This window comes from Chrysemys picta, chromosome 21 (genome assembly GCF_011386835.1).
Source record: "Chrysemys picta bellii isolate R12L10 chromosome 21, ASM1138683v2, whole genome shotgun sequence".
NCBI classification, from domain to species: domain Eukaryota; kingdom Metazoa; phylum Chordata; order Testudines; family Emydidae; genus Chrysemys; species Chrysemys picta.
Window position 1 is genome coordinate 1756047 of NC_088811.1, and position 25878 is coordinate 1781924.

The 25878-nt window shown below is 44.8% G+C and overlaps 1 protein-coding gene and 1 long non-coding RNA gene across 8 annotated transcripts in view; one reads left to right on the forward strand and one right to left on the reverse strand.

Annotated features, from left to right (window-relative positions):
- ACOT7 (acyl-CoA thioesterase 7) overlaps nucleotides 1-25878 on the forward strand; it is a 103738-nt gene that overhangs the window by 28871 nt on the left and 48989 nt on the right. For 4 of the 7 annotated variants that reach the window (XM_065575318.1, XM_042859124.2, XM_065575315.1 and 1 more), the window contains exons 4-6: nucleotides 7913-8004; nucleotides 18910-19024; nucleotides 24812-24898. In XM_065575318.1, the coding sequence (XP_065431390.1) occupies nucleotides 7913-8004; nucleotides 18910-19024; nucleotides 24812-24898 (294 nt within the window). Of the gene's footprint in view, nucleotides 1-7912; nucleotides 8005-18909; nucleotides 19025-23704; nucleotides 23720-24811; nucleotides 24899-25878 lie in introns of all 7 variants that reach the window. The other 3 variants (XM_008173705.3, XM_065575314.1, XM_065575316.1) reach the window with 1 other exon arrangement.
- On the reverse strand, nucleotides 2369-11057 carry LOC101936967 (uncharacterized). The gene is made up of 3 exons (XR_509493.3): nucleotides 8950-11057; nucleotides 3755-4239; nucleotides 2369-2581 (listed from the first exon to the last, which is right to left on the reverse strand). It is a non-coding gene; the product is annotated as an uncharacterized LOC101936967 (long non-coding RNA).

A 25878-nucleotide genomic window follows, 5' to 3' on the forward strand; every position in this document is an offset into this window, starting at 1 on the left:
TCTCTTCCCAGGCAGTAGTAACCATGGTAACCCATTTTCATCTTCCCACATGGCAACTGCAGGAGGTTGTGATGGCTGCATGCACAAGCTTTTTATGTTTCTCTTAAACCGGTGTTTGCGTTGACATAGGCACAACATTCCCTTTGTCAGAATCTCTCGGCAGTGGTGCTACAGACCTGGCATGTTTGCACTCTGAGAAGTGACTTTTATAATTGACTCCAAGATTTCTATTAATCTGTTTGTGTGCTCTGGAATGTTCCAGTGTGCTCTGGTAAAGTCCTACAGGTCTCTTCCCAATGTAGAAGAAGGGGGGAAAAACCCAACAATTTTCAAACCCAAATGTCAGAATCTCCTGGTACCAGCCAACTGTTTGTTGAAGGCTCCTTCGCACTCAAAGCTTCTGGGGAAAACTGTTAAAATCAGCAGAGCTTGTATGGCTGATGGTTATGTCCTTCCTGCCTTGCCAGCCAGGTGCTACGAGTGACGGTAGATAGGCGCTCTTATCTGTTCTAACATTACCTTGGAAACTCTCCGCCTTCAGCTTGTGCCGCACGGTGCAGTGCCCCGGAACGCCCGCCGAAAGCTGAACCCCAAGACGTGCCCTGAAGGGGGCTGGCTGGGCGGGGAGGAGCTCAGCAGTGCAGAAGCTCCTGCATTCTGTCTAATACTACAGCTTGTTTACATGGAACACACGGTCCTGGGAACTGCGGACTCTTGCATGTACATTGGGGATTCTGAATGGCCTGACATGAAGTGTTGCTGGCTCAGGCTAGACTTCTTAGCTTTCTGACCCTCTGTGTTGGTCTGACCCCGGCTGTTCATGGAATGAATGAATGGGGGTGGGCAATCAGGGGAGTGAAGAGAGCACACTGTCTGTGAAGGCTCTGGCTGGCCGGCTGGGCACAGGTACAACCAGCGCTTATCTGCAGCTTTCTTGAAAACTTGCTGCCTCTTGGCCTTCTCGTTGGAATGCTGGTGATCTCGGTACAGTTCACAATGGACAACAGCCCAGTTTGCAAACGACAGTCGATAACTGAGCTGAAATAGCAGCAGGGCTGTGTGGATTTGGGCGTGTGCTAGCAAGAAGGCCCAATAGGGGTGACCACCCCTTCATCCTAGTTTAGGGCTAAGGAAAGGGAAAAGTTGCAATCCCCATTGGGCTCCCTCTGTGGCTAGACATAGTAACTCCATTTGGAAGGGAGGGTCTTCCTGTTCTCACTTTCCTTTCGTCTTGTTCGTTGCCATAGTTTGGTGTCTGATTAATCCACCCCCAGCCCTGTCTCTCGGAGCCACCCCCTCTTCCCAGAACCATGATTTAGTGTCAGTTGTTCTGTTGTTGCAGCCCCCACGCTTCTCTAGCAGGTGGATACTTATTCTAGTGAATTTTTTCAGAGATGTGCGTTGTACTTGTGTCAGGGTAAAACAAAAACAAAAAAATCCTGTAAAGTAAAACTTGCAATTAGGTACAATGACTTTAGACTGACAATTTAAAGCAGCAGTTTATCAGCAAAATGTGACTTTAAAAAAAAAATGTTTTCCCCCCAGGTTTCATCATCTGACTTTAAACAGCAAAAATATTTAAATCCCCGGTTTTGCATGAGGAAACTAGTGGAACCATCAGTTCAGCCTAAGCTGTTGATAACAAATGAATAGATTAGATTTGACCTCATTTGATTGTAAAAGAAGCAAAGGACTAAACTAAAAACTGCATCAAAAGGTTGTCAAATCATTTCCATTTTTAAGCAAGTTTTTTTGCAAACAAATTGCTACTCAATCTTGTAATGTGAACAGTTGCGGAGAACAAACTCTGGTGTTGGATCTGAGCTTGGTGGGAGTTGATACTCAAACAGAACGTTGCAACAGGCCTGGAGGACATTGTCTAACTCTTGAGCAGAGCAGAAATTTCCTTTATTCTAGTTGCAGCCCTTAAAGGTAGCAACTAGATGAAATAAATCTTGTTGGTATAATACCCCATGTCTCCTGTTGCCTCTTGTAGCACTGAGGCTGAACCTGTGTGGGGCTTGGGTGGCTAATCTGAGCGGACGTTGTTAGCGGACGCCTTGCGTTAATGTCAAACCCTTCCAGACCTGTGCAAACCTACCAGTCCCTCCAATGAAAGAGATCAAGAGAAACTAATGGTGGTTTTTCCTCTCTAATTAAATGTTAACCTATGGATTTTTGTGTCTGGGATGCAGCATATTAGAGCATCTTATCATCCAGTTCATGGCTTGTCCCCTTCCCTTGTGCCTGTATTGGCACGCTGTGGGATTGTGGACCACCTGTATAGTCTGTTTCGCTGGCCTTGTGCTGCCTTCATATTGCAAGTCATTCAGAAGCCTCTCAGCATCTTTTATGTTGAGAGCGGTTTCTTGCCCCATTGCTCAATGAATTGCAAAGTAACATGTTCCCTGATGCAGGCTGGGCAGAGTGAAAAGCATTTGAAAAACCTACGCTTTATCTCACCACTGCTGCAGTTTCTCTGCACTCCCCAGCCTGAGAGAAGCGTAAAAAATTAGTTGCTCGCTTTCACCTTCTGTTTTTCCTGTTCTGTCCCAATGCTGCCATATCGGAGGTGCAGACACTGAAAGAGAATGTTTACATCCAAACATCAAACTGTTTCTAGGGGAAATTTTTGAAACCTCTTTATAAATGCTGAAGTTTTTATTAATGTAGCCTACATTTAGGGCCTAAGCTACCAGGTCCTGAATGTTTTTTCATATACTGCTCACCAGGACCCTAACTAGTATAAGTCTTAAAAGTAGCTGAAGAGCCTCATGTGAGAGAGGTTCTAGGATGACAGGATATTACTGTTAAGGAACAGTTTGTGCAGGTTAGTTCAATAGTCTTGAATGGTCTCCCCTTCCATTGAGTCAAAGGCTGTCTCTACACCGCACTTTCTCTGAACATTTCCTACTAGTTCCACTGCCACTGGGCAGCCCTACGATAGGATCTCTAGCATAGACAAGCACTACTGTTCCTATTGCTGTATTTAACCTTGCTAATAGCAAGGCTAGATGACGTGGTTCAGGGAAGAAAGCCGCCAGCCACCAATGCCTCATGTTCACCAGCACTACCATTGGTGTGGCTGCCTCGGTGTTAATGCCATGGTACTCCAGGAAAAGTTGTGTCGGGGCCATTTATACTGAGGCTAACAGTCCATAGTAATAACCCACAGCTCTGTAAATGAGCCACTGGCCTAGATGCTTGTTGACTTGCAGTATGTGGAACAGTCATGGAACCCTACCTTTATTGATTTTATTGATACTTAAGTGATTTCACCTTGCTGTGAATGTGATGTAAAATTTCAGGCTAAAGTTACAAGAGCAACTCTTCTCACTCGTCTTAATACACTTGGGCTATTTCACCTGATGCTTTGAAACAATGAAATGCTACCATAAGTATTGGTCAAATAAACCCTATAGTACTGGTTTCCTTGACAGTTGGAGTGATTTGTGCCTCAGTATCCCTGAAGTCCGCACGTGCAGGTTTTGAAGAATAGACTGGGCAGCAAGAAGGTCCAGGATGGTTTTGGTGCTAGCTTGGAACTCAGGAGACTCAATTTAAGTCGTCCCCCCCACAGGCTTCCTGTGTGATCTTGGTCAAGTCACTTAGCCTCTCTGTGCCTCAGTTCCCCATCTGTACAATGGGGATAATGTCCCTTCCAGGCCTCACAGAGATGGGGGATAAATGCTTTAAAAATTGAGGCATTCAGGAAAGGTTAATGGAGGCCAAACACCTAAGATAGGAGACTTACCTTTTATGCAGTAAAGGTCTCTTCCTGCTTGCTGTCCCAGAGATTTGCATCCACAAGCAGAGTTTGTATAACACATTTGGTTAGATCTGTAGTCTACCCTTGTTTCCAGTGGCTTCATTCATGCAAGAGCATCACGATGAACAATTTTGCTTTGACATTTGCCTAGAGAATCCATAGCGGTAGCCTTGAAAGCCCCATCTATCTCCTTGATTTACTTAAACCCCTTGTTTTAGAAGTAGACCTGGCTATGCGATCTCAAAGTCCTGTTCCTCCGTAGAAGAGAGACCGGTCACCGAAAAGCACAGGTGGGTTGAAGATTCCTTCACACAGCAGCAGAGTCTCGGGCATTGACCCGCCTGCGAAGCTGCTGCTGCTGTTCAAGGAGCACTGAGACCATCCGCAGAAGGCAGGTGTAAAAACAGGTCTGGCAATGACAAGACACCATTGAGTCTCGGTGAGTAGCGTGGTCGTCACCTCAGCAGCACCTGCAGGGAAAAGCAACAGTGAGCCAGGCTCTGCCCAAGAACAGCAGCAGCTTAATGGCAAGAGCGTCACTGACTTGAGCAGCAGCAGGTTGCCGTGGCGGAGTGTACAAGGGGCAGCAGAGGTTTGAATGCTGGCTGTTGGCACAAAGAAAATTCCGGCTAAGGGGAGCTGCTGCAGCATGCTGTACTGAGCACATGGCTCTTGTCGGCGACCATTATAATGGTGATAAACCCCGTAGTGGAAGAGAGGGTTGGGAGATGTTTTGGAGACTCGGCACGGTAAGTGTTACAGCTCAGCCATCGGAACAGCTGACCTACATGCGTACCTGCCTCCAGCTTCCGAAAAAACTTGTGTCTCGCTTATCCCTGTAGGCGTTTAATTTACATGGGGCTTGGAGGTCAGCATGGCTGCTCTTGGTGATGGCAATTCATGCCCATTCCTTTGCAGAAAATATTCATTTGAACCTATAGAGGTGCCTCTCCCTAACAATCTCCTCGTCTACAAACTGTCAGCTAATAAATACCATGCAAAGTAAGAGAACCTGCTCCCCCAGTTCTCCCCTCCCTCTCACCTGCAGCACTAACAATGCCAGGATTTTCCATTTTACTAGTCAGTTCGGGCACATGCCGTTCTATTTAGCACAGCCAGCTTTGCAACAGTAATATTAAATATCAAAATATTAAATGTATATGGATGTGATTGGGGGAGAATTGCACTGGAAGAGAAGCGCAGCTCTTGAGACTTAAAATACTCCTTGGGAATTACGGTTCTTCTGGTAATTTTTATTAAAGAATGTGGAAAAAATTGTAATGAACTTGTTTTGCATAATTTAGTGCACATTGTTCACAGAGGCCTGTAAAGGGTCGGCTCGTGTGGTTGCCATGGTAACCATCTTGTCAGCATGGTTTTAGTTGGGTGTAACAGTGACTCTTATTCCCAAAAGCGTGTTGTCAGATCCACTCTGTCAAAGTGCAGCAGAAATGTTTTCCATATTATTTGCCTGTAGTTGAAAAATGATGCAGAATCATAGCTAAATGCAACATTTCTATTAGTGACAGGAAGTTCATATGCAGTCCTGGCAGGACCTGGCCTAATGAATGTGATTTGGCAGTATCTGTTCAAGCTTGGTGGGTTCTTGTACCCGTATTTTGCTCTTGTGTGGGTAGCCTGCTTTCGTGACAGATCTGCTCAGTGGGTGAAACCAGGCTCTGGGATTTGCAGGGGAAGGTTCCTAGTGCCCAGGAAGGTTTGGAGGAAGCCAAGCCGATGTTTGAGAGAGGCTTGTAAGGTGAGCCTGGGAAGTGTGGGTACCCTCTGCCTTACTGGGGATGCTTGTTGAAGCTCCCACTTTTTTTTAGGGAGGTGTCTTGCAGGGGACTAGAGATGCAGTTACCTAGTGCTGACTTGGACTAGTCTCCAGGCTACAGGGACAGGCTTATTTGTTGCAGGCATTAAAAGAATACTCAGCAGCAACTGTTATGGTGAAAGTCAATGTTTGTAGGGAGAGTAAGGGGAGGGTGTGCCTGGAAGTCTGATTGTCTGTGCTTAGAGCACCCACCCAGACACGGATTCATTGCCAGGTCCTATTGCATGTTCTTTTGTGTCTGACTCCGGAGCTCCCTCCTAATGTCTCCCATCACCTTCAGATGCCTAAAATTCATTGGTTTATAACAGTGAGCCGTGTGTGGCAGGGGGCTAGCTGCACTGCTACGGATGTGCTTCCCAAAATCCCAGCACCCATCCGGATGCTGGAAGATTGGAGTTTGCCCCTTCAAATTTCAGACGAGACCCCTTCTCTAGTACAGAAATGACCGACACTTGAGCTTGTATTGGCTGAGATCCCCACCTGGGAATCTGCATCTACAATTCAGTGCTTGCTCCACTGTGAAGAAGAGATGACGTAGGGTCCCATGCTGCCTGAGGAGGCCACAGTGCTACAGATTCTAGATGTAGTTTGCCTGGCACGCCACAAACTCTCCTGTTCTATAACATGCAGAACTTGCTGCTGGGAATATTGGAAGGAGATGGCCCAGCCAGCTTCAGCAGGGCTAGTGTAGATGGGCTTTACCTGTCTCCGACTTAAAGATCTGTCAGCCCAGGATCAGTCACCATCCCTGGCTGGCTTGTTAATGGCTGTGTTGACAGCAGACCAGTGCATGTGATTGAATGCCCAGACCAGAGGTGAATTACCTCCATTTATCTAACAGCTCTGTCTTCGCTGAACAGTTTGAGTGCGCCATAGATGCTAGTCTCTGAGCTTGATGTCAGTGACTCCGAGGACGGTTTGGCTTGTGGAAATATTTAGACATAAAATAATCCCGTCAGAAGGAATTCCATGTTTTGTGATATAGAGTTTTTCGGCAAGATATTTGGAGTTTTTAAATTCAATGTCAGAGATAATTTGGCTCTGAAAACATGACTTTGACTGGTTTTTTGAAGAACAACACAAGAGCTTGTCTGGTCTGCTTTCACATCTGCTCTATGTAGCCTTCCACCAGCTAACCTTGTACCTGTATGTATTGTGTTTAGATGCTTCCCCAAAGGTAGGATTCATTAAACCACAAGTTTTTAGAAATTGTGCAAAATAAACCTTAAACACATGAATTCCCAACCCCTGCTCTAAACACTCACCATGATCTTTCACCTCCGTGGGGGTTTCACGTACAGTGCACATGCTAAGCTTTATAAACCTTCAGCAGAAGCTAATGAGCCCTGCAGCACTCGATGATAAAAGCCATCTCTTGTGCATTATACTGGATGCTTGTTTCAGCTAATTATTTCTAGCAATCATTAGCAATTAAATCTGCTTTTAAAAAGGTCACCGTGCTAGCAGGTCAAGGTGCCACTTAGCAGTAACATTGCAGTCAGAGGGCCTGTGTCATTCAAACAACCTGCTACACTTATACATTTAAGGACAAAGCACTAACTGTCTGTAGGGCTGCTACGGAAGGATCAAGCATTGCTGGCGGGATAGCCTCCTGTCCATCTCTTGCCGAATGCAGCGGTTGGCGCACGCATTTGACAGTCCTGGAATTCCCCAGTCTGACCCGATGTGGCGTAATAGTCTGACTGGGGGTCAGAACACAGCGTGTGCTAATGTTGTACTGGAGCCTGTTGATCCTCAGTCTCTTAGGCCATGACAGTCACTTACTAGTATGCAGCTCCAACATGATAGGCACCAAAGATGTCTGCTGTAGCAAATGTTCATGCTTACAAGCCACAAGCAAAACCATGGTGGTTCTTTGCCCTTGTTCAGCTCTTTCTCTGATGCTGGCACGTGTCATCTAGAGAAGTCTCCTCAAGCCCATTCCCTGGTCATGGGGGAGCCCCTGACCTCAGTGAGGCTGTCCCCATGTATTCCTATAGAATGAGCATGGGGAAGGGAAGGCATGAAGCTATGTGGGGAATACCAAATAATCAATTGGAGAAAGGCCCTAGGCCTTGGGAAGCTTACTGGTTTATACAGCTCTTTGCAATTCTCCAGTCTCTTTGGTGCATCTCCAAGAAATTAGCTGCTATCTCAGGGCTTCTTGCTTTTGTTACCGATCCTCAGCAGTGTAACTTTCCTTGTACAGAATTTATGCTCCTAAAGTGCTACACAGGTTTTACTGTCACGTGTTTCCAATGTATCTGTATTTTATTAACACTGTTTTTGCTCTTTTTTTTTTTAAGGTGCTAAGAGGGTGACTAATAGGGCGACTCTGTGGTATGTGCCTCTTTCTCTAAAGAACGTGGACAAAGTCCTTGAAGTTCCTCCTATTCAGGTAATGACATATGTTAGCTCAGAATCCTCACATTCAGAAGAACTTTGTGTATGCGTTTGTAGAGATTTGGAGTAGGGTGTATTTTATTCCAGTGCCTTAATGTTCTTTTTTTTTTTTTTTAATGAAAAGTTGACAAGTCTACCTCCAGGCCAGTCGGAGCAGGTGCAGCATCAGAGTAACACTAGCTTTGCCATTAAGATGTCCCATTTTAGGGGTGTGGGCAGTTTTGTGTGTTCTCCCTCCCCTCCTTGAGGAAAAGATGCTCTGACTAATGTAAATATCCTCACCACTTTTTTGACTGTACTGAAGCAGGTGGCCGTGATCTCAGGAAATACTGCACCACAGAAAATGAACCTCCTTATTCCATAGCTCAGTGGGATGTAACCAGTTAATGCAAGAGAGCAAGGCAAAAATTAAGCTATTGAAGTCTCTCCCTTCTCCTTTAAGTGGGAGAACTGACAGACTTGGCTTTGGGGAAGGAGAGGATATTGCATTTCAGGACTCAAGCTGGCTGCTTCCAGAAGGATCTGTAGATGCTTAGAGGCCACAAACTGTACTTTTGAGCTCTATTTTCACTAGATACAGCAACCAAGATGCATAGACATGGAAATGGTTCAGTACCTGTGTACAACCCACAAAAAGGCTGGTACTAAATTTACAGGATAAAATAGCTGTGCTTTGAAGAGCAACAAAATGACTATAGAAGAACTCTCTTTGGCTTTCAAGTAATTAAAGTGCAGGAATGAAAGAGCGGAGTCTGTATTTTGGTGTCACAGTGACAGATCCTTAGGGATAAGGATGTAAAAATAAATGACAGACTCACCATAAACTCTCCTTCTAAATAAACGTATGTTCAGGGAAATGCTTTGTGTGTGCCAGAAAATCTCTCTAGCTGGTTTAGACCAATCACCTGCTAAGTGTACATGTGTAACGGGGTTCACTCACCACAGTGGTGCCTCCTCCTGGCTGTCTTGGGAATTAGCTCTGCGCCCTCTTCAGGTGGCGTCTTGCTGTCATCACTCCTGCTCTAGAACCCATGTCTCTCCAAGGACTGCAGCGTCCTCTTCAGCGACACAGCCCTCTGTCTGTGCCACACACTGTGCTCCCCCCTTCCGGTGGACCTGCAGTCTGCTGTTCAGCCACTTCCCTTAGTGGCTACTGCAGTGAATTGTCTGGCCACTTCCTCGTGGCCCCAGCATTCTCTTTGCCCTTGCCTCAAGGCCTCAGCCTGCAAACCCCAGCAACTGGCCAGGAGCTGTCTCTCACTCCCCCTGTCCCTGCTCATAGCACTGCTCTGTCCAGGTTGCTGGCAGTTCTCTCAGCCCTCCAAAGACACAGTCCTTCCTTCCTGGGCTCCCAGCAGAGAACTGAACTCCTCTGCCCTGCAGCTCCCTCTTTATATGAGCCTGCTTGGTCCTGATTGGCTGCTTGCTTCAGCCCTTCTCTGATTGGCTGCCTCCTGCGAAGCCTCCCTAGGGCTCTATTAACTCCTTAGAGCTCAGTGTGGGGCAGGCACCCCATCACAACATAAAATACTTTGTCAAGTTAGAATTAGCTTTTCACCCCATCCATGTGTCCTGTAATTCTCCTCCTACAATCAGAGTTCTAACATATATGCAGTCCTCTAAAATATTTTTTGGTTGGCCCCTTCTAGTGTAATAAATAAATAAATAACCCCCATCAGATATATCACTGAGTGACCAAAATGTCAGGTTTTAAATACCTGGGTTCTCCGGAGCTACAGGTTTTCAGGAACGTTTTCCACCGCTCCCCAGCTCTTCTGTGCCAAAGCGTTGACTTGGTTTGCTCAGTATTGTGACTTGAGGCCTCATCCAATTTGGCCTGTTTGAGTCAGTGAGTTTCTTTGACTTCAGTGGGAGTTGGATCAGGCTCTTGGTGAGGAATTTAGGTAGGTTCTTAAAGGTTAAGAATAGCAAGAAGAAAATTGGAAGGTGAGACTAAAGAAAAGATATGTGGAAAACAGGTGTAACTGTCTAGTGAAATTGCAGGATACTTCAAAGGTGAGATTTATGGGCCAATAATGGCCGAAGTCTTTATATTCACTGGTGAATACCACACGTAGTGAACCACTTACTTTTACGTGTGAAGTGACCTTTCCTTTGTGGTGGTGGTTCTTACATTTTGCTTTCTGATAGCATGAGGCGTCTCTCCTTCCAGTCTCTAATGAATAATGCACACCTGTGTTGTCATAACTAATGATTGGTGCATAATTTTACTTTCAAATGATCTTCCATGTTTTGGCATGTCAGGCGTCTTGACATAAACTCATTGGTTGCCTAACAGACTCTTACGAGAACTGTGAACGCCAACATAGTCATTGGAGTTGCTCTATTTCTGAGTGCATCGGATTTGCATTGCCAAGAGAGGTGACCGTTAATCCTGTTCATGAGCTGCTCCGTCTGGTCTGCTCCACCTTGTTAGAGGAAAATTCCTGGGACAGAATGAATTGAGAGTCTAAAGCAGGATATTTTTGTTCTTTACTCAGCAATTGTTTGCTTCAGACTTCGGGTAGCATATTCTTTCTCTCTCTCCCCCTTTACTCAGATGTCTCCTTCCAGGAACTCCTGAGTCCTTGAGAATTCCCCTGCCAATATGTTGGTGAAAAAATATTTCATCTGGCAGGAAAGAGGATTCATATTCCTTTTAACTGGAAAAGATTTGTTGAGCACGGAGCTGTGATCCCAGCTACATCTCTCACACCTAACACATCTCTTCCTTTCTGCCTCCAAATTGGAATAAGTTCATTTATCTGATATTTTACTTTTCTTCCAGAGTACTAAGGACTTGAGTCAGTTTCCTCTCCTCTAAACCTGTCTGAAAGGACTTAAAATCCCACTCCTCCTGTGATCTTTTATGCAGTTTGTCAAGTTCAGTCTTTGGTCATTTTAGAAGGTTTCAAAACCCATTGTAACTTGTCATGAAGAGCATTTGCTTGTGCAGAATCTTAAGTGTACAAAGAAAATCCATGGAAAGGGTCCACTCAGAGTTTGGAATCTTAAATTGGGTCATGAAACTCATCTTTGAGTGGAAGAATGATCAGAGCCCAAAAAACAATTTGAAACAAGAGGTTGATGCCTCATTTAGATGATAAATGAGGTTTCATCGTTACACCATCCAAACTTAATTGAGTTCTTTACAGATATGCCTCTGGGGTCTGAATGAGTTGGCGGCTGTGTCTTGGTTTTAATTGAGTTAATATAATGTACTAAAGTCTCCAGTAAAAGCCATTGTTGTGTCTGATATTGGCCTGATAATGGATGTGTTACTGCCAGCAAAATGTCAATTAGGGCATTAGGTTTCCTTTCACGTGTTCCCCCTCATACGTATGAATGTGCTCTCCAAATCAAAATGGCAGGGGACGATCTGTCTACCTAGTACTTAAACTCTCCTTACTGTAAGAAGCTGCTGTTGTCTAAGCTGCATTCTCTTCAGGACTGGTACTCATGTAATTTTGCTCAATTTATTTATTGTTTGGTTTTTTTGGGTGGGCGAGAGAGGCAAGGAGACCAAGTGTGGAAAATTTCAACCTAAAAGGTGACTGCTTCAGGAAGTTGTGTGTGGAAAGTGGCTTGTAAGAGAGTACCCTGAAGTGTGGCAGTTGTTGTTTAGATACCCACTCTAATATGGCTTGGGCTGGGACTTGACTCCTTCAGGAGTGTTCAGCACCATGTGTAACTCCACCATGTTCTCCTTTCTGAGTTCTAGTCTTATGATGTGGTTAATGCTCATTGACTCACCAAAGATACCAGGCTTCTCCATAGCCATTGCTAACATGTAATTTATGGAGAAAGTTACACTTAGCTCTATTCTGAGCATGTCTCTAAAAATGTCATGCTAAATTCACTAGCCATAGGGCAAAGTCCTCTCTAGTAACTTTCTGATGTGTGCTGACCAAAGTTATCTGCACACCTGAACTGTGAGTACACTGCATTGAATATGAGCTAATAGGTTCCTACTGTGCTGCACATCTTCCATATGAGAACAGTGGGCAATCAAACTTCCAACTGGAGAGAGGCAGTCCTCTTAGGACAGAAGATTTTAGACGTTTTGCTTCTGTTGGGCTCTAGACTGGCATCTGTAGACCTGTTTGCTGGAAATGCTGGAGATAAAAGTTGATCTCGTAGGCGACCTAGCCCAGTCCTCTGGATAAATGCAGGAATTCCTCTGTCCAGGGCATCCAGAATTTGCCCTAGTGAAGACTACATAGGCAACTTGGTAGGAGCCAGAGAACCTCCCCTCATTATATTAGCATTGAGCAAGTTCAGCTGCCTGCATCTCAACTATAGAGGCATGTTTTTCTGATCAAGATCAAATGCTGCATAACAGGACCTGTATTGCACAATGCAGATTGTTTTGAAACTGGCTTCTGAACCTAGTGCTGGTATGCACTATAGCCAGCAAACCGATCTGGAATGCAGTGGCCACCAACACTTCTTCACTAACCTACTCAGTTAGATAGTATGTAAACTTCCATTAGAAAGTTTCTAATCTTGTTGTTGTGATACTCTAGTTCCACCCACCACTAAATGGCTGAGGCTGGGCACCAGTTTCCTGCTGGCTTCAAAATGGGAAGCACTTCTCTGTCTGAACACTGTTTAAATATTAAACACTTCTTAGTGTTAACTCACTATTGATGCATCATAAGACCTGCAGGGGCTTTCTTCCATGCTGGGAATGGCAAATGTCGCTGCTCTTCAAGATGACAGCCACCATTAGGGAGCTGAGAGAAGTTTGCAAAGCTAGTTCGGTTAGAACACTGTGCTAAATGGTTGTACCTCTCTTTGGAGTCCTCACAGGTTTCTCTAGCACCCCCAAGCAGTGAACACCTAATAAGATGATTCTGCTGCCCTCCAGTAAACAAGCACTGACTTTGTTTGATAGGGCACTGTCATGAGGAAATAAGATTTCTCTGAAAGGAAGTTCATGCACTGATTAAAAGTGGCTTTGCGCTTTATTGGGGGAAGCAGAACTGTAGAAAGAAAACTAGTTAAACAGCACTAGGACAACAGACCTAATATATTCATATGTATCCTCTAATCTTCCTACAACCCCCCTCCAATCTTCAGGCAAACAATAATTTTGCCTGTGTGGCTTTTAAAAGCTTTGTTTAGCTTTTCCCTGGGGAGAGAATTCAATAACTCCTGAACATTTATTAAAATGTTAAAGGGGAAGAAAACACTTTGACTTTGCGTTTGGGTTCTAAGGCTAACCCTAAGTTATAATGAGAGGCATTGGAATGAAGCTAATTACAACAGAGTTAGTATAGTTACTGTAATAGCTTCTTATGGGGAAGGGGCTTCTCCCTGGACTAATCTGTTTTGCTGGAGGTAATAACCAGAAATTATAAGATTTAACTGATACTTCTGCATTGTTGGGAAGAATAATATGCAGTGAGGGCATTGTTCTTTAAAAACACACACTTGCACTACTACTTCTTCTTCTGGGGACCTGTTCTTAGTAACTGAAATGGACAAAGAATCCTAGTTGCTGAAGCTGTGAGTGGGCAGAGCTAGACTTGTTAACCTTGGAAATGCCTGAAAACGTAAGATTCTGACCAAGTGCCAGAAGGTCCAGACATATAATGCAGAGACATTTCCGCTTGCCCCACTGCACTTAGTAGACCACCTAGTTGTTCTGTACAACATGTTGAGGAGCACAGCAGCTGTGCGGCAGTGTATGCCCCACCTGGCATTGAGAGCCATACCGAAAGCAGGGAAGCACTTGTCCCCTTGTGTGGTTGGCTGTGAAAGGAAGCCATTTTAGTTTAATAGGACTTTGCCCCCATGGAGCACTGGGACAGGCAACTCTGTTTGAAATGGCAGTAATGAGCTCCCAACCTGTACCCTATGAGCGATAGCTACTGATCCTATTCCTTTATGTCTCAAAGAATGATTGACTAGACTGCTAGCGCAGTTCAGTAGCTGGGCAAATGGGGTCATGTTGCAGAAAGTCTCAATGGAGGGAGTTTTGTCATCCCAATATACTGAGTGTATAGTCAAGCAAGCCATCACTCCAGTGTCAGGGCTACATAGCTCACAGATGTTACTGCTTAGTATCCTCCAGGCTTTCAAGTGAAAGAGAGAGTACATTTTGGGATAGTATTACCAAGCTAACACAGCTATTCGTGATATAAAGTTGAAATGCTCTTTCCTCTTCTTACAAAGGCATAGAATTCCCTTGCAAAAGCCACTTTCAGCTTTTAAATCCTGATCCACCCCACAACGTCCTGACCGAAGAATATTAATTTAAATAGTTCAGCTTAAACAGCTGACGTTCACCCCCAGCACAGGGACTGTGTGTTCCTTTATCTGTACACAGCCAGATACATTGTGTTCAAAACAGACAACAGGAGCCCATCTTTATCCATTTGTCTCCACATATACCAGGAGCAGGTGGGGCAGGGGATGGCAAAGGAGTAGATTTGTTTCAACTAGTATCTACTAGGGACGATTTAGTGAGATCAGTCTTAGGCTCTGAGTGAAGTTTTTTCCCCTCTCGATAACTCTAGAGTAGCCAAATTCTGGTCCGTTACAGTGACGTAAATCCAATTAATTCCAGTAGTTCACTAACTCCAGTGGAGTTTTTCTACATTTCCAGTGGGTGTGGCCAAGCAGGATTTAACCCAGCATTTACCTCTTATATTTCTGAAAACAAGACACTCTGGCACACAAAGCAGAATGAGAATGCAGAGAGAAAAAGAACTAGATAAATTCATGGAAGCTAGGTCCATCAATGGCTGTTAGCCAAGATGGGTAAGGAATGGTGTCCCTAGCCTTTGTTTGTCAGAGGGTGGAGATGGATGGCAGGAGAGAGATCACTTGATCATTGCCTGTTAGGTTCACTCCCTTGGGGCCCCTGTCTGAAGACAGGACACTGGGCGAGATGGATCTTGGTCTGACCCAGTCTGGACATTTCTAATGTTCTTAATGTCTTTAGACAACAATGGCAGCAGCTACTTCCTCTGACTCTCCCTGCAAAGCCTGGCTTGCCCTTGTCTAGGCTTAGTGGTTGGCACAGGTACAGCTACTCTGCCTGGGGATCATAGAGTGCCGGCAAAGCCTGAGGGAATCTCCGATGTCTGCTTTTAAGGGATGAAAAAACATTCAGGGACAAGACCTTCCAACAACCTTGTTTCCGCCAGGACTGAGTCCTCTGAGAGTGCGCTAGGAGGCAGCTGGGGGAGTGGGCTTGGAAGGAATAGCCAGCAGTGTGAATGAGGCTTCATCTGTAGCACTCTCAGAAGTGACATGTGCTGGCTCTGCCTTTGGGAGAGAGGACCCCAGGAGAATGAGTAACCCACATGCCAGCTTCCCTGTACTAAAACAAATGGCCTGTTTCTTTCTTTGACGGCTGGAGCTACATAAAATAAACTTTGTACGACTCCAGCCCTGCCATCTGGAGCCAAAGCTTTCCGAGCGGAGGAACAGCACCTGAAAGAGGGCAGCTTTCACGTCAAGTCTCTGATCAACAAGGTATAATTAGCTTGGAACAACTGTCCCTTTCAATATTAAGTGGCCACTTTATGGAGCATTGTGCCCCCCGTGGGGGGGATTGGGGCTTTCGCAAACTGACAGTGAAGCATCCTTGCTTCACCCAGAAAGGACAACTGTTGTGTTTATCTGTAGTTCAGCAGTTGTTCCTGGAAGTAGCCAGAGTTTAAGCCCATCTCCAGGATGTTCTCCTGCGGAATATAGATTTCAGAAGCACACCAGTGTCTTGGTGCAAACAACGAATGGGATCTTGCCAAACGAGAGACTGAGAAATTGTACTTCAGGGTTTAGAGTTGACAATGAAAGAATACTTAGCAGGCTGCCACTGCTTTGCTGCAGTAAAGAGAAGGTGTTTGGAAATAGTGTCATTAGTGGAAAATCACCCCTAAAGTTCTGGTTAATAGCTCTGTCCCACACTGCAGGCACTTTCCGTCAAAACTCCACCAGAGCATTCCACTCTTTTAAACTAGCGGACATTGCAGATTGTTCTGACTTGCCCATGCGTGTTGGGTAAAGCCTTCAAAACAAGTTGTTTACTTCTCGTTGCAATCGGGATTTAGGAATTACTTGTAATGGGAGTTGCACATATTTTTTTTTTCTTTATTCTCTTTCCACTCCCACCCTGTGTCCTGGATGCTGTACATACAAGGACTGTTTAATTTCCTCTTGTACAGGTCTGAGCCCATATCAGTGCTTTTAAGATTGCATTGTGTGAGAGGTACAAACAGGGCCTGTGTATTGATGCCTGTTCCATGTGATGCCTTTTGATAGTGCTTCTAGTTCTGTCCAGTTAGAAGCTGGTTTTCTAGCTGTAGTTGTGGGGAGGTGAGGGTGGGGGGAGATGCAATGAGGAAAATGCTTGAATGTAGCTTGAGGGATTTTACAGAGACGTTTTGCTTTTTGAAATGGGTAACTATTTGTAAACGCTTTGGAAAGAGCTGGAAGTAACTGTACTTGACAGGTCTATAATTAAAACTTATTCTCTTTCAACTTTGAGATGAAATGTCAGCAGCAAAATACTTCAGAATTTCATCATAACAGTGAATGATTCCTGAAAGGTATACTTGTCTCTCTGTTGTAGCTATGTGTTGAACAAAATGTGTTAGAACTAGGGGTGTCGTGCGATTAATCAGTAATAGAATACCATTTATTTAAACATTCTTGGATGTTTTCCACATTTTCAAATATGTTGATTTCAGTTTCAACATGGAATATGAAGTGTACAGTGCTCACTTTATATTTGTTATAAATATTTGCACTGTAAAAATAAAATAAAAGGTATTTTTCAATTCACCTAATACAAATACTGTAGTGCAATCTCTTTATCATGAAAGTTGAACTTAAAAATGTAGAATTATGCACAAAAAATGTTTTATTTTTGAATGCAATGTCAACTTTAGAGCTTACAAGTCCACTCAGTCCTACTACTTGTTCAGCCAATCGTTCAGACAAATAAGTTTGTTTACATGTGCAGGAGACATTGCTGCCCACTTCTTCTTTACAATGTCAGCTGAAAGTGAAAACAGACGTTCACATGGCACTGTTGTAGCCAATGCTGCAAGGTATTTACGTGCCAGATGCGCTAAAGGTTCATATGTCCCTTCATGCTTCAACCACCATTCCAGAGGACATGCATCCATGCTGATGGTGGGTTCTGCTCAATAATGATCCGAAGCATTGCAGACCGACGCATGTTCATTCTCATCATCTGAGTCAGATGCCACCAGCAGAAGGTTGATTTTTCTTTTTTGGTGGTTCGGATTCTGTAGTTTCTGCATCAGAGTGTTGCTCTTTTAAGACTTCTGAAAGCATGCTCCCCACCTCGTCCCTCTCAGATTTTGGAAGGCACTTAAGGTTCTTAAACCTTGGGCCGAGTGCTGTAGCTATCTTTAGAAATCTCACATTGGTACCTTCTTTGCATTTTGTCAAATCTGCAGTGAAAGTGTTCTTAAAAGGAACAACATGCTGGGTCATCATCCGAGACTGCTATAACATGAAATATATGGCAGAATGTGGATAAAACCCAGAGCAGGAGACATACAATTCTCCCCCAAGGAGTTCAGTCACAAATATAATTAACGTATTATTTTTTAACGAGCATCATCAGCATGGAAGTATGCCCTCCAAAATTATGGTCAAAGCATGAAGGGGCATACAAATGTTTAGCATATTTGTCATGTAAATACCTTGCAATTCTGGCTACAAAAGTGTCATGTACCTATTCTCACTTTCAGGTGACCATTATCTCCCATAAATGTAAACAAACTTGTTTATCTTACTGATTGGCTGAACAAGAAGTAGGACTGAGTGGACTTGTAGCTCTAAAGTTTTACATTGTTTTGTTTTTGAGTGCAGTTTTGTAACAAAATCTACATTTGTGAGGTGCACTTTCATGATAGAGATTGCACTACGGTACTTGTATGAGGTGAATTGAAAAATACTATTTTATTTTTACAGTGCAAATATTTGTAATATAAAGTTGAGCACTGTACACTTTGTATTCTTTGTAATTGAAATATATTAAAATATAGAAAAACATGCAAAATATTTAATAAATTTCAATTGGTATTCTAGTGTTTAACACTGCGATTAATTGCAATTAATTTTTGAGTTAATCGCTTGCTTTAACTGCAATTAATCGACAGCCCTAGTTAGAACATGTACAAGGTGTGTAAGATGTGCTCAAGTTATTCCAGTCCAATGGAGAGGTCAGTGATTCAGTCAAAGATGGTGTGTTGTTACAATAATGAAACAGTTGCATTGCTTTGTGGACACTAGGATAACATAACTTATAAAAATGAACGGTTGTGGTCTGTCTGCAGGTGCACCAACTATGCCTTCCTTTTTACTTGCCTTGGTCCTCTTTAGAAAAAGTAGCAAAGTTTTATGTCACCTAAATGAAGCAAGGAAATCAATCAGTCTGAAAACCAACAAGGTCTATGTACATCCAGGAGTGAATGGATGTGGTGAACAAGATGTGCATGGCCTCAGTTAGGGGCTGAGAACTAAAGTGACAGGCTGCATTGAAGGCTGTTGAATCTTTCCACCTGTTACACCTCCAAGGGCAAGAAGGCCTGGCAGCAAGTGACTGATAAACACTAGAGATTCTGGCATAGAAGAGGAAGTGAGTGGCTGTGCAAAGCACCCATTTCCCCCCTCACAAGCCAGTCTGGTGCTCTGCGTCTTTGCCCCTGCACTAATAGTCACTGGGCAGATCTGGTTTTATGTGATAACTAGGGCAGCCATGGAAAATCTCGGCATCTGGCAGAGTAATGAGGGCAGTACCTGTTCAGCTGTGGGTCCCCAGTCACACATCCTTGGCCTTTCCTGTGGCACGTAACTTGTCTTTTAGCCAAGCAATACACTGTGTGACCTGTGTGTTTTTTCCCTTCAGTACGCGTGGAAAGAGCTGGAGGAGGAAGGAAAGAAACGCTACGAAGAGCAAAAACTGGAACGACTGGTAACTAAACAGAGAAATGGAGACCTTATCTTCCCTGTTTTCAACCCAGGTAATGCAGGCAGCCAGAGTGGTGATTTCTTAAGAAATCAGCTTGCAAAATTCTTCACACTCTCCTTATCTCAGGCTTCCAAACTAGTAGGATAAGACTGAATATTAACTTGGTAGAGTAAGGTCTTCACTGCACCAAAACACGAGTTCTCCACCTTGTCCGTCCCGTGACTCCATGTTGTAACTGAAAAAGGTTTTGGGCCCCATTCCTGTTTGCCTAAAAGAAAAGAGGGTGACTGAAACCCTCAAAACTTGTTTGCAGACTCCAGGATGAGAGCCCGAGAGTCGGACTGAGGCCTCCATCTCTGTGGGGCGGTTAACTTAGGACTCTGGGGAAGAAACTGAAAAAACTGTTCTGTAAGTTCTTATAACATGCTGACTTTGGGCTGTGGTGGAGACCTGTACTTTACTAATAGGGAGCCAAGTTTCCTCTGAATTTTCAGCCTTGTTTTGTTACCCTCGTACTGCTTAGAACATGTTGACACGCTACCTGGGTATATTACCAATAACTAATTCTTTATATAGCGCTTTTCATCCATTGATCTCGGTCTTTTACAAAGGAGGTAAGGATCAGATCTGCCATCTTACAGAAACTGAGGCACGGAAGTGAAGTGTCTTGCCCAAGGTCACCCAGCTGGCCAGTGGCAGACCCAGGGATAGAGTCAAATTCTGTTGCTCTATCCACTAGACAACACTGTCTGCCCTCTTCAGACTGTGAGGCATCCAGTTCGGAGGGTGTGGAACGAAGTAGAGTTTTAAAGGCTAGCCGGATACCTCTTCATACACACAAGATTAATGGAACGCCTCAACCCACCTTTCCGTTTCCCCTCACTTCATCCTCTGGCCCTGGTAGAAGGGCTTGGGAGGAACTTCTTCCATGACTTACTGGTAGAGGAAAATGGTTCTTAGGGTTAATATTGGCCTGTTGGTTCTTCGTAACTTTTTTTTTCCATGCAAGATCCTGCTCAAACTGCAGGTGGCACCTGTCTTCCCAGTCCATAAACCCAGGAGTTGTAGAACACTTTCCCTGGATGTACCACTGCTCCATATTCCTTCTCGTTACCTTGTGATTCCCCGCAGGTGATGTGTGCTCTAGGAATGCCTGCAAATAGACAGGTTCCTGTTCTAGGCTATAGGAGAGGCAGCCCTGCAATTCATTCTCTTCCTGTTTCTGCAAGACTGGCATTGTAACAGCCTGTGTTCAGCTTCCACCCTGACGTGTTCATCACACCTCGTGGCTGCCCGCTCCACTCAGATGTACGCGTAGCTATGCCAGACACACTGGCCTCTTACAGCCCGGGCCCCAGACGTTCCCATCAGTACCTGACCGTCAGGATGACTAGTTCTATTCCTGCCATACCCTGACCTTTTAAGGATGGTTCCCTGCTCATCCCTGACCAACACCCCTGCTTTTTAAAGGTTGTTCAGACCAGGATGTGGTGATCTTTCCCTGGAGATTGTCAAGATAAGGTATTGCCAACCTCAAGAGATCAAAGCTCATGACTCAGGCTATCAATCATGATTGACCCCAAAAAATCAGACTAAAAAACATGAGTATCTTCTAAATTGTCTTGACTTTTTAACTCCCTTCTATTCCTCTGTCAATGTGTGAGAGAATTTCAGGTTGAAAAGTCAACCTTTAATGTGCACAAAAATGCATACCTCTCCCTGGCTGCTCAGATGAAGACTTCACTTACCCCTTTCTGACCCCTGAGATAGGAGAAGCTGACATCCATCTGACATTCCTGTCTTCACCTCGCAGCAACATTTCTCTACCTCCTTCTGCCCAGGGTCGTCTTTACCTGTGTCCTTGCAACACCATTTCCCTGAGTCCCCCTCCTCCCCTGCCTCCTGCTGCCCCAGGGCCCTCTCTGATCTAGTGCCATGCAGGCAGGGCAGATCTGTCCCCTCCCCAAGGCTCTCATACAGAGTTCTGCTTCTGTGTCCAACCCTGAAAATTGTGGGATCTGAGGATCTTCTTGCATCACGGTGACTGTGCCTGCTGCAGGGGCCAAAATCCTGTGATTTGCAATCTGTTCCTGAGAGTTGGAAACACTGCCTCTTCCCCTGGCTGTTCGGAGGGGAGTCTCCTTCCCACCACTACCCCCAAGATGTGGGAGCTGCCATCCCATCTCTGTTCTCTGCACCCCCCTCAGCTTCCACCACTGCCCACCACGTCCTCTGCTCCCTCTCATTCATCTTTCAGTATCACTGTTGCTCCTCCGTCTGTCCTGTCCCGCTGCCTGACCTGTACAGTGGCAGCCATTTTGCCGGTGGCCAGGGCTTCCATGTCATTGAAAACAGTCGGAGGTGACAGCCAGCCATCTTGCTGGCTTCAGCCCCAGTCATGTTAATGGGAGATGGTGGCCGTTTTGAATATTGGTGAGTTGGAAAATTCGTGGGCCTGTCATCATGGTTTTTATAAGACAGGTGGTAAAAAACACCCCAAAATTGCTAGTCATAAAATCGTGAGAATTGCAATACCTAGAGCTTGGTTTCAGTAGAAAAACGTTCATTTTTGTCATCTGAATCTGTGTGTTGGGCGTTACGTTAGCATGGTTGAATGACCTCACTCACTTACGCATCTTACTCATCTGTTGCTGGAGAATCCGGTTTCCCTCTGCGTGCACTTGCTGAAGAAACCCATCTTATACCACTTAACATAACTCCTGGACTCGGCTAGCCAGTGTTGGAGATCCTTTCAGTGTGTAGCTATGAGATTGAATGCTCTTGGCTGGAGTTGTCAAGGTGTGTCTGGAGATCATCAAAGAGCACCTGGAATTCTCCTGGCATTCCATGAGGGACATTCTTATACTGGCTGCCCCTTCGTCTCAGAAATTCTGACTCGCTAGCCGGCTTTGGGTTCCATGTCTGATTTCTCTCTGCCCAGGTGACGTCTCATGCAATTCTAAAAGGCTCCCCCCATGCTGTGTCCTTATTGCGTGCTTTATAAGAGCTGCTTGTTTCCGCCTCACTCCTGCAAAGTGCCGCTTCCCAGGTGAGAGAGCTCACTTTAAGAAAGCCATTATCCTCCTGGAATTCTTGCCTCCATTATTGCCATCAGGAGAATTTTCTATTGACTTATGCCTTCTGTAATCAGAAACCCAGATCTCTCCATGCACTTGGATAGGAGTGTGTCTGCCCATCACTGTAAAAGGGCAGTGATTTCCAGTCTCCCAGACGACTAGTCTCCAGGTGGGAAAACTAATAATGGACTAAACTAGGTTATTTACCTGTAACCTGAGGCCTCCTGAGTTTGCCCCTTCAGAGACCGCCCCTCCGTCTGCCTTGCTTGTCTTCAGGGAGCAGTTGGGTTTGACACTGGAAGTTCAGAGCACTGAGGAGCTGAGCTGCTGCGCTCGGCTATTTATAGCCCTCACGTGGCATAGCATGTGCAATCCAAGAGTGTGCATCTGTGGATTAGAAAAGACAATTCTGGCTTTGTTCAAGTGTCTCTGGCTGCAAGTCTGTACTCTAAAATAACGTTGTGGGATCTGAAATATAATTTGAGAAGCTGCTAGAGCACGTGACTAAGTGAACTTGTAAGTCCCTTTCTGAGGTGGTGTTATGGAAGAGATGACATGCAGACTATTTTTGCCATTTTGAATAGAGGCTCTTTCTCTACAGCTTGTTCATTTTAACTACCTTTTAAAATTTGAGACCAGTACACGGTTTCAGGCATTTGGACAATCGTTGCCTAGCAACAAATCACAAGGGGCAACTGCGTTCCTTTGGTCTCATTCCAGAGCCCGATAGGTTTTATAAACAGTTTCCCTTGCTACGCCACATGTCTATACGCAGGTGAAGATGAAATGGCTTGTTAATTTTTACAGCAGTGACAAACTTTCCTCATTAAAGATCAGGAAAACGTAACTTTTTAATAAGTGTGAATGTTAGCAACACATCTGGCTGCATGCACAGCTGCTCTGAAAGCCTGAATACTTACAATATCTGCCAGTGCGCTCGGAGGTGAAGGGGGAGCCGGCATGTCCAGGCTTTGTACTCCCCGTTCCCGCAACTACTGTCCCAAATGGCCGCAGTGGGAAATGCAAGTTGGGCAGCCACACATTCAGACACTGGTATCAACGCCTGTCTCAAAGTGCCTCTGTTGAAGTGAGGACCTGGGTAGATCAGGGGATTCACAGTGATATAGGAGCTGTTCCTTGGCTTTTTGGCACCGGGTCTAATCTGGCCCCCATTGGCAGTGATGGAAAGCCATTGACTATCATTTGGCTTCCTGTGTGAAATAGGACAAGTGTCTACGTTAGACGTCACCGTCACAATAGACACTGATGGAAATCCCTGAGTTGAAATAGATCTAGAACTGAATGGGCATGAAGACTGACTTGACTTCCTACTCATGGGCATTTCCTCCACATTGAGCTGGCATGGAGAAGTCTGCCCGTCTGCTGGGCATTAACTGTTCTGTGGATAGACTTCATTCTCTGGGGCTGCCAATAAAGTGTCTGTTACCAACACTGAATTCCTTTACTGTTGGAGCCCATGAAGATAGAATTCTGTAACTTCACAATGCATGCGGACTCTACAGACCTGCAGTTCTAGCACACATGGGGGGGGGGGGGGGGGGGGGCTTTTCTCCATTATCTGTTTGCTAAAAGAGGGTACCTAGATAATGAAAGCTGCTTATATATCTTCTTTCTTTGCTCTCCTTGCCTCACAGATAGACAGAATAAAGGTAAGGCTATTTCAGTTAATTGACGCTGTGTTGTGTGGATGTAGCTGGAAAATACACATTAAGGAGAGATTTTTAAATGCTATTTGTTCTACTGTTACTTGGGTTATCGAGTTGAAGGCCATAATGACAAGCAATTGTCTACCAGATTTACTTTTTTCTAAATATAAGCCAAAGTTAGTACAAACTTCTCACTGAACATAGGCTTTTAAATGCAATTTTCTTTACCATCATATTTGGGCAAAATCTTTCACTTAGACATTTCAATGCACCTGCATATGAAGCACCAGTGATCAGTTCAGATACCAGTTGCACCTGCAGTTACAAGTGGGTACAAAAATAGAAAGTGTTAACACTGGGCTGTAGGCTGAGTCCTTTAGCATATTGGTTTCCCAGCACATTATTTTCAGAATCTTTATGATCTGTGGCACTGAAACAAACACACACTGAATTCAGCGACACCCCCGCGCGCGCGCGCACACACACACACACACACACACAATCTCTTGCTTTCTCCCACCAAACTGAGGTTTAGAAATGTTGACGTTGGGTTTGGCTGCTGAAGCCATTTCGCAGCCCTTTGATCCATTTTGAACTGGAAGACCTTTCCAGAAGCAGTTTGGTGGAACAGTAAGGGCAATAGAGGTGGGGCTGAGAGCAGGGAGTATCGTGTGAGGCAGCAGGCAGGCAAGAATGGGCTCGATTCAGGGCTGCTTTGGTTAAGATGGCTCTGCTCAGGCTGCAATTGCCAAACTGAAATAGGAATAACTTTAAAACTGCTGATTTTCAAATGTTTGCTTATTGTGAAGATGTAGATTAAAAATAAAGCCAAGTTTGTAGCTTAAGAAAGATGTGTAGTTTGACCACAGCTAACGTTTGTGTGTCAAATGGCCTTCTCTCTTTTCAAAGACTTGCTGACTTTAAATGTACATCACAATTTTTAATAAGGTAGCACAAAGTTTTTGTCCTGTATAAGGTGAGCTAAAAGTCTGCTTCAGCCTCTTAATGGCATTCTTGTACGTCATTCGGAATTCTGATGATTAGAGTCTGAATCCTTTATGTAGTAGGTCTGACCTCTGTTTTTTCTTTCCATAGAGCCATACACCGTAGGCTATAGCCAGTCCAGCCTGATCCATCTGGTGGGCCCATCAGACTGCACTCTCCATGGATTTGTACATGGAGGTGAGTAGCTCTGGTTTTACCCTGGTTGCAAAAAAGTGTGATGTGTAACTTTAGAACTCAACCGCCAGGCTATTGTATAGCAAGAACTAAAATGCAATAGATTTAAAGGCTCTTAATACCCAGCATAATGAAATCACGCTCTGACTTGGGTCCGTTTACACAGCCCGCGGCAGTGCGCTCCCAGCCTGGGTCAGCAGCCTTGGGTTGGCAGGACTTGCGCTAGCGTTCTAAAAAAAACCCAGCTGTAAATGGGGCTTTGAAGCTGTGGCCTGAGCTGCAGCTCGAGCTCTGAAGCTAGCCCTATCCCTAGGCTTCTGAGCCCAAGCTGTGGCCCGAGCCACAGCTTCGGCGTGCGGTCAGCACAGCTATTTTTAGACTGCTAGTGCGAGTCCTGCCAACCCAAGTCTGTCGACCCAGGCTGGGAGGCTCATTGCCGTGGGCGGTGTAAACGGACCCTTGGGTGCTCTTACAGAAGAACAGAAGTGGGAAAATTATATATATATTTTTTTATTCGTAGTGTGGTAGCACCTAGGAGCCCCTGTTGTGGCCCAGGCACTCATGCGAGGCACTGTGTGAAGATCCGAATTGAATCCGTGAGACCAGACTAGATTAGGCCATGCTGAGAATTGTTTGCGATCCTATGAGCACTTCTCAGAGACGTGTGTAAATTCCCATCTACATTGGTGTGTGATACCAGCTCTGCAAGTGCTGCCCAAGGAGAGAGTATTGCGTAGCCACGGTGGTGCATCAATTCTAAACACACATGCTCAGATTGTTACGTTATTAAATAGATTTTTGTGGTATGTACTTCTATAGGAATTGGATTAGTTAATGCTTGTACTGTAAAGTACTTTATTTGTATTGAAGAAACTGTTTTTCCAGCTCTGATTTTCCTAGTACTTCAGTTTTAGTGACTTCAACTGCAATAAAATTTCCTAACTGGTGACCCTGTTGTTTTGGACACTGTTGCATGACACATT